This window comes from Populus alba, chromosome 6 (assembly GCF_005239225.2).
Source record: "Populus alba chromosome 6, ASM523922v2, whole genome shotgun sequence".
Taxonomy (NCBI): domain Eukaryota; kingdom Viridiplantae; phylum Streptophyta; class Magnoliopsida; order Malpighiales; family Salicaceae; genus Populus; species Populus alba.
In genome coordinates this window covers 23,057,631-23,066,827 of record NC_133289.1, presented here as the reverse complement: position 1 = coordinate 23,066,827, position 9,197 = coordinate 23,057,631, and the positions used below count along the sequence as shown (strand labels likewise).

At 37.9% G+C, this 9,197-nt stretch overlaps 1 protein-coding gene across 1 annotated transcript; it reads right to left on the bottom strand.

Moving 5' to 3' along the window:
* Positions 1-3,847: 3,847 nt before the first annotated feature.
* On the bottom strand, positions 3,848-5,320 carry LOC118050206 (uncharacterized). Its single transcript, XM_035060463.2, has one exon. The coding sequence runs from the start codon at positions 5,097-5,099 to the stop codon at positions 3,981-3,983; it is 1,119 nt and encodes a 372-aa protein (XP_034916354.1). The 5' UTR covers positions 5,100-5,320; the 3' UTR covers positions 3,848-3,980.
* Between the last annotated feature and the right edge of the window lie 3,877 nt (positions 5,321-9,197).

The following is a 9,197-nucleotide window of genomic DNA, read 5'->3' as shown; positions in this document are numbered from 1 at the left end:
TTTCTTTTCTAAAAGAAAGGAAGATATAAATGCTCAAGAAAAGATGCGCGGGGTGTCTTGAATCTTGATCACAAAGCTTTTAAAACGTTGTATTTAAGCCGTTGGAAGGTCCATTTCATATCATGACGTGTCCAAGTGACATCTCACGCTCCAAATAATTGAAAGCATAGCATGTTACTTGTGTGCAAAGCATGTGGGCTGACATGATGGCGCATCTGAATACAACTAAACATGAGGGTCTGGTATTTATTGAAGATTAATTTGGTATTTATAAATAAAATAGCTGGATTTTCCTGTTCGGTTCGACCCTGGCGTTCATAGAAATTTCTTCGCATCGATTTTGCCTGATAGGTTCTAGTATTCTTCATCCGAAGCTCCGCATTCCATCGTTTCACCTCCCGTGACTGTAGGTGAGCGACTGTGTTCGAGATATCATGGTAGGTGATTGAAAATGATGGATGAGAATTCTAAACTTGGCTAAACACATCCTCGTCAACCGGACAAAAACCACGATCTCCCTAGCTCTTCTAGAAACTAGGTTTGAGTGTTTGTGTTAAAGCTAATCAATTGAGTTTGTTTATTTGTTTTTATATATATTATAAACCCAATTTTAATTTAATATAATAAAAAAATCCCTTTAAAAATCTAAAAAAAAACACCAACAAGCTCGGGCTACAATGTCCGAGCCCAACATGTTATCAAAGGGATATGGCTATATTGTTGTCTGGGCCCAACACAAGTCCATATCGGGAGCGTTCCTAGCACCTCCATGGACCGATGCTATCATGCTCGAGCCCATCATGCTTATGTTTAGATAACACGCCTGATTATATTTTTCACTTATAACTAGCTCAAACAACTTGCCCAAGCACAAAACTATATTGGAATTTTTTTCAAGACCCTACACATTATCTTAATATTTTATATTGATTCAATACATACTATTTTGAATATAACACAATTTAAAATATCACAAGAGTGATATGAGTACTCTTTAATTAATCTCTTATCGATCCTCATAAAAAAATAAAATACATGAACTATAAATACCCCATGAATCATTCAATATCCAAATTTACAATCTCATTATTTTTAATATTTTTATCATATATATTTTTAGATTTTATCTTTCTAAAATATTATTGTACATTCTTTTCTAAAAAAAACTTATTTATGTATTTAAAAGTCCTCGAATTTATAAAAAAAAGACTTTTATAGATACCAATCACCTTAATAAAAATAAATCAAATTACTAAAATAAAAAAATTAATTAATTAATTATTCAACATATAATTCTTGCCCTAAGCTGATTGAAAATTTTCAGGACCTCATTAATATCCACCCACCGCTCCCCGCCCATCCATTTTCAGTACCACCTAGCCAAGACAAAGTTGACTAGTGTTAATAGCTGTTTCCAACTTTTAATTCTTCGCCCCTTGCACAAATTGGAAGCATGATGAGGTAGCACTTTTCACAAAAGATTGTAATTAAGTGGAGCAGATGATCTATATACTCTTAAAAAAGTTTTTTTAGTGGGATACGAGACATTTCGATAATTAAGTTATTGTATGAAAGAGGAAACACCGCTTGAAATGTCATGAACATGGTAGCGAAGCAAAAAAACAGAGTATATTTAGAGAGGATGAGAGAAAAAGAGATTCCCAAACCCTAAACTCAGTGATTGTTTATATAGTTGCACGTCTTAATTATCATGTTGCATGAACACCAAGCCCATCTCTAATCCAACAAGCATTATATGAAGCTGGGAATGTATAGATCCAAGCCCTAATGAACGAGAAAGGCAACGATATCTTCTTCTTTTTTACATATTCAAATCTTCCATCTAGGAAATTCATAGGCCGAAGGTTTCTACAATTTTTGTCAGAATAATGAACCGGGGACCGGTAATGTTGGACTATATAACATAGTTTTAAGATCCGGTCTAGTGATCGGTCCAGTTTAAAATTTAGATTCCGAGGTTTGACCAGACCGGTCAGATCAATTTCTTTTTAAAAAAATTAAAACGACGTCGTTTTGGTAAAAAAAACAAAAGTTAATGGGTTTGCGGCTGAGTTTTGCATGGTAAACTGGGGCACCATGTCAACCCGTCAGGTCAACCAGGTCACACCAGGTTTTTTTTTTCTTCAACCCGGTCCAGTTCTAGTCCTGGATTATCTGGACCCCGGGTTGATCCACTGGGTCGGGCCGGGTTTCAAAACACTGTTACATAACCTACCAGTGTATTTCTTGATCAGCTGTGTAAATTGTCCGTATTTTACCTGCCTCTTCGAGATTTTCATTGAGTGACAACTTCCCGCAGCTGCATCGACAGTACTGTCCTGTTATATAGTTTTTTGGCTTATAGCTCGGAAACAGAGCATGTGAATGGACCCTGCCAAGCTCCACCACTGGATGCGTCTCTCGAGACTGTCTTCGGGAGATGAGCATATATGAGCTTCGAAGCTATTGATTTATGGCTGTGAGGTGCCAGCGGAGATGTGAACTGGATAAGAAGTGTACAAGAGAGACAAATCGCCATGCCTACTACAATGTACGTAAATTAATTGATTGTGTGTTCGTTGGCAGCTAGCATTAAAGGCATTAAAATGTAATGAGCAATCTTTCAAGGTTTAAAATCGGAGAGATTTTTACTTCTATTTAATACAGGTTTGATATAATTTCTGCATCGTGACTTACTTTTAATTCAAAAATTGTTTTTTATGTAACTTATGATAAAAATAAGTTAAAATAATTTTAAATTAGAAGCATGTTAAGTAAAAGTGATTCAACATAAATGAATGTGGTATACATAAAAAAGGTAAAGTTTAAACTCAATTTTATAACAAGTTTTTTTTATTTAAGCCGAAAATTATTTCTAAACGTACTTATTACTTTTCTTGATTCAAAAGTAAAAAAAAATTTAAATCAATTAATAAAAATAATCCCAAACATAACTTTAATATGTTAGAGGGGTGTTTGAAAACACTAGTGATATTTAACCCAATCTAATCCATCAAAGTCATATAATGTACATATTTATAAAGTCACTTTAATATGTTCAGGAGGATGCTTTTGCATGTGTTGCAAGATTGCCTAGAGCTTCTTTTGGATTGATTTTTGCAGTTGAAGAATGTGATTAGGAATTCTAATAAGTTGTAGTGATATATCGATGCCTTTCTAGCTCGTGAAAATCAGAAAGGAGTTTTTCCTGGAGATCTGGAGGTTCGCTTCGTCTTTCTCTTCCCACTCTAACCTTTTGTGTCTTGTTCTCTGTAATGTCTAGTTGCCACTGAAAGGAGCACATTTCATACGCATGTATGCTCCTTTCAGAAGTCTCGTGAACATGCCCTGGAATGATGCTTGAATGTTTCCTGAAGAAGGGGGAGCTGGCGTCGGCTTGCGAAAGTTGTACTATATATGATGATAGATGAAGGTTGTAGATAAATATCATGAAAATCCATACAACTGTTGAGCATTTATATGAATATTTGCAGAAGCAATCCATGTTTTTCTCTTACATAGATCAAGTTCTTGTTTTTTGTTAAAAATACTGCTCGACTGGTTTGACCATGCTGAGAATTCATTGAAGAATATACTAGCAGAATAGGTCATGTACCCAGCATCTTGATTCTCCATTACGAAAAAGCCTGGTCACTTCAGCAATAATGAAGTTAACACTCGTTAATATGACAAGAAAACTTTGCTAACTGATGAAAGAAAGAGAAATTGCTGCAGCCAGCAATTTCATTACACAAACACACAAGATTCGTGGGGCTAACCTTAATCAGCCATAACAGGAATTCTGTTGATAATCTAAGATTTAATCGAAAATTAGAGACTAGTCTGATTAAAAAAAACATAATTGAATGCCTTGTCATTATCTATGTTAAAATCATACATTGTTAACAACTTACAAAGAATCTAGAATAGTAGGTTGCAACTATCAATGATGAGACAGTTGCAATTCTCAAAAAAGAAAATCAGCATTGATAATAGTTGGTCCAATCTTCAAACTGATTCGCAACTGAAGTGAGCAATGGAAGTCCCAGCTGATCAGTCAAACAATAGCCAAACTCACCAATCAAATCCATGATACCATAATCAGTAGCTGAATCATGTTGCTTGGCGTTGCAGTCCCCATCCATGGCATAATGTTGGTCAACATCTCCAGAGCCAGGATCTGGTGTGGTGTTATGAGTTCCACGATCAACAAGCTCCATATCCTTGAACAATTCTGGATCCAAATTGGTAGCAGGGAATATATTATCCTCATTCTCTTGTGAGCCTGAAGCTGATTCTGAGGCAGTGCCTGAAGGAGTGCAGTCACTACTGTTGCTAATGGAAATACCGTTGTCAGAACCCGAACTGAAATCAGAAGACTCAAGGAGATTCCATATAACATCCACATCGAATTCGACTGGAAAATCCATGAAGCTATCGGTAGTTGAACCATCAGCATTCCAATATGAATCAGAATAATTAGCACCCTTGTCTCCTACAATGGCAGAATTCTGACCGACTTGATCACCACCCAAGCTAGACGAAGAATCATCTCGGGGTTTAGGCTCTAAAGCCAAAAAATCATCAGACTTTGGCTCAACACCAAGATTCGCAGTTGCGTTATTTATCAGCTTATTCTTGGCCTGACCCAACAAACTTTCCAGGATATCTGCAACATCCTGTAACTCCTCAACCGAAGTACTAGACTGCTCAATCTCCTCTAAAGAATCCCATAAAACCCCTCCTACGTTTCTTTTCTTGTTTTGCATTAGAGTATTAACATCACCCTCCAATGCCTTGATTTCTTCATAGAGGGAATTACTGGCTGACTTGATTCCCGCTTCGTATGCTACCGCTTCCGGGGCTGCCGTAAAATTGTCGAGGAACCTGTCGAAGACAGCATCAACGGAAGAGTGGCCAAAGGTATACACTTTGTCTTTAGACCCCGTTGAGGATACCATAATGGCAATGTGAGCATCACAAATCCTGCACAAATCTGATGCCTTGTTGAAAAGACCCTGACGTCTTTTAGTAAAAGTAACAGACCTTTGCTCTGCTGTTTCTCGCTTGGCCATTGGAATTTTTCTTGTTCTCCCCATGGTAAACTACTGCAGCTAGCCTTGATGGTCCTCTCTTGCAGCGGAGTTACCTATATATAAGGAGTGAAGCCCTTATCCTTGGCAGCAGGGGACTTCTTTCTTTCCTTGAAGAAAGGGGAAAAAACCCCCGGGCCAGGCCCGGAAATTGATATGGAAATTGCCAGTGTGTGGTAATGCTCTTGGAGAGGATATGGTGACCCTCTCTCCCGGCCAGGCCTCCTATAAATACAGGGAGAAAAGGGTGAAGGGGGGGGGGGCTGGAGAAAGAACAGAGGGAGGTTTTGTTTTGAGGAGAACATTTTCACGGGGGGAACACGATAGAGAGAAGGAAACAGGGAATGAAAAACAGAGGGACAGTTTGAGAGGAAGCAGAAGACTTTTTAGGAAAACAGGTGGGGGGCACAAAACAGAGAGATGGGAGACCGAGGAGAGAACTGAGGGGGGCAAAAACAAGGAAAAAGAACAGAGGAGAGAGAGAGAGAGAGAAGAGAAACATGATCAAAACAGAGAAAAGGAGAAAGAACGGGAGGGAGGGCAGAAACAGAGGACAAGGAAAACGCAGAAAAAGAAGAACCACCGTCTGCCCCAGCGCCACCAGCACCGCCACCGCCAAATCTTGGAGGTGAAAACAGAGAAGGAGAGAAACAGTAAATCAAAGAAGAAGGGGCAGAACACAGAAACAGAAACAGAGAAGGGGGGAGAACAGAAACTGCAAGAAGAAGAAATACAGAAAAAAAAAAAACACAGAACAGATAAGGGGCAGAACCGACGTCCAACAGCCCAGAACCACCAGCACCACCACCATGAACTGCCCGGTCTGTCCCCCCCCGCCCCTCTCTTCTTCCTTCTTCTTCCTCTGCTCCGTCGTCTCCGCTGTTCTTAAAAGTGAACAGTGGAGAGTGAATTAATTCACTCTCCACTGTTCACGGTGCACTGCATGTGAATAGTGTAGAGCTGGTCTACTGTTTACATTGCATGTAAACAGTGGAGAGCTGGTCCAGTTCCCTGTGCGGCCGAGTGCAAAAAAACTCAAAAAAATCCTTTTTAGAAAAGTTGTGTTTTTTCGGAGTATTTTTCTATCAATTTTTTTTAATACTAGATTGTATTTTTAAACTATAAATATATAAATCAGATATTAAAATACCCAATTTTTGTTAAAAATATTATAAAACAAAAAATATTTCATTTTCATATATACGGTAAAGTATCTCAAAAAATATAAAAATTGACCTATACACTTGAATTCTTGACCGATATTTAAAGGATATTTGAAAATATTATATTATTTTTTAAAATTTTTTTTATTTAAAAATATATTTAATAATTTTTTTTAAAAAAATTTTAACATCAAGAAATTAAAATAATCCCAAAACATAAAAAAAATCAATTTTAAATAAAAAAATTAAATTTTCATAAAACACTGATTTAGAGCAAAATTTCAAATTACACCTAAATCATTTCCATTGCTAGTACATTGTTCACGAGTCTATCGCATGTTATAGCTTTCAGAAATTATAATAAAATTAATTACGAGAGATACTTTTATTATTGCAAGAAAAAAAATATACATAAAAATTAATAATCATGTTTAACTGCTAAATACTAAACCCAAGAATTCAAGTAAAGAAAAATTACAGGAGTTTAAAAGCTTTGAAGACTTGCGTAAATTAAAGTATTGCAGCATCTATATGTTAACTTTCTTTTGCTACATGATATCCATGCAGCTATCAGGTTTTTGGAGTCTCCCTCGGCGATAATGTGGTTGAAATCATTTCCATGTGCTTTACTCGAATCGTGATGGAAGTCTAGGTGCAGATAGTTTGTGAGAGTTGTACACAGACAGGAAAGAGATATTGCACAGCCAGTAGACTCTCTAGACTCCTGGGATTTTTGTGTTGTTGTGAACTGCTCCATTGGACGGTTCCTTTCTTAATCTACATCTAGCTCCAGGATCCCTGAAGTGTACTGGAGGATGCTTTTGCAAGTGTTGCGAGATTGCCCAGAGCTTCTTTTGGATTGATTTTTGCCGTTGAAGAATGTGATTAGGAATTCTAATAAGCTGTAGTTCTGTATCGATGCCTTTCTAACTCGTGAAAATCAGAAAGGAGTTTTTCCTGGAGATCTGGAGGTTCGCTTCGTCTTTCTCTTCCCACTCTAACCTTTTGTGTCTTGTTCTCTGTAATGTCTAGTTGCCACTGAAAGGAGTACATTTCATACGCATGTATGCTCCTTTCAGCAGTCTCGTGAACATGCCCTGGAATGATGCTTGAATGTTTCCTGAAGAAGGGGGAGCTGGCGTCGGCTTGCGAAAGTTGTACTATATATGATGATAGATGAAGGTTGTAGATAAATATCATGAAAATCCATACAACTGTTGAACATTTATATGAATATTTGCAGAAGCAATCCATGTTTTTCTCTTACATAGATCAAGTTCTTGTTTTTTGTTAAAAATACTGCTCGACTGGTTTGACCATGCCGAGAATTCATTGAAGAATATACTAACAGAATAGGTCCTGTACCCAGCATCTTGATTCTCCATTACGAAAAAACCTGGTCACTTCAGCAATAATGAAGTTAACACTCGTTAATATGACAAGAAAACTTTGCTAACTGATGACAGAAAGAGAAATTGCTGCAGCCAGCAATTTCATTACACAAACACACAAGATTCGTGGGGCTAACCTTAATCAGCCATAACAGGAATTCTGTTGATAATCTAAGATTTAATCGAAAATTAGAGACTAGTCTGATTAAAAAAAACATAATTGAATGCCTTGTCATTATCTATGTTAAAATCATACATTGTTAACAACTTACAAAGAATCTAGAATAGTAGGTTGCAACTATCAATGATGAGACAGTTGCAATTCTCAAAAAAGAAAATCAACATTGATAGTAGTTGGTCCAATCTTCAAACTGATTCGCAACTGCAGTGAGCAATGGAAGTCCCAGCTGATCAGTCAAACAATGGCCAAACTCACCAATCAAATCCATGAAACCATAATCAGTAGCTGAATCATGTTGCCTGGCATTGCAGTCCCCATCCATGGCATAATGTTGGTCAACATCTCCAGAGCCAGGATCTGGTGTGGTGTTACAAGTTCCACGATCAACAAGCTCCATGTCCTTGAACAATTCTGGATACAAATTGGTAGCAGGAAATACATTATCCTCATTCTCGTGTGAGCCTGAAGCTGATTCTGAGGCAGTGCCTGAAGTAGTGCAGTCACTACTGTTGCTAATGGAAATAACTTTGTCAGAACCCGAACTGAAATCAGAAGACTCAAGGAGATTCCATATAAGATCCACATCGACTTCAACTGGAAAATCCAAGCCACTATCAGTAGCTGAACCATCAGCATTCCAATATGAATCAGAATAATTAGCACCGTTGTCTCCTACAATGGCAGAATTCTGACCGACTTGATCACCACCCAAGCTAGATGAAGAATCATCTCGGGGTTTAGGCTCTAAAGCCCAAAAATCATCAGACTTTGGCTCAACACCAAGATTCCCAGTTGCGTTATTCATCAGCTTATTCTTGGCTTGACCCAACAAACTTTCCAGGATATCTGCAACATCCTGTAACTCCTCAACCGAAGTACTAGACTGCTCAATCTCCTCTAAAGAATCCCATAAAACCCCTCCAACGTTTCTCTTCTTGTTTTGCATTAGAGTATTAACATCACCCTCCAATGCCTTGATTTCTTCATAAAGGGAATTACTGGCTGACTTGATTCCTGCTTCGTATGCTACCGCTTCCGGGGCTGCCGTAAAATTGTCGAGGAACCTGTCGAAGACAGCATCAACGGAAGAGTGGCCAAAGGTATAAACTTTTTCTTTGGACCCAGTTGAGGAGACCATGATGGCAATTTGAGCATCACAAATCCTGCACAAATCTGCTGCTTTGTTGAAAAGACCTTGACGTCTTTTGGTAAAAGTAACAGATCTTTGCTCTGCTGTTTCTCGCTTGGCCATTGGAATTTTTCTTGTTCTCCCCATGGTAAGCTACTGCAACTAGCCTTGATGGGTTCTTCTCTTACAGCGGAGTTCTTTTCTTGTAAGAACATGTCTACCTATATATGGAAGGAAACT

Coding starts and splice junctions, on each gene's coding strand:
- LOC118050206 (XM_035060463.2), bottom strand. CDS start 5,099: ATGGGGAGAACAAGAAAAATTCCAATGGCCAAGCGAGAAACAGCAGAG.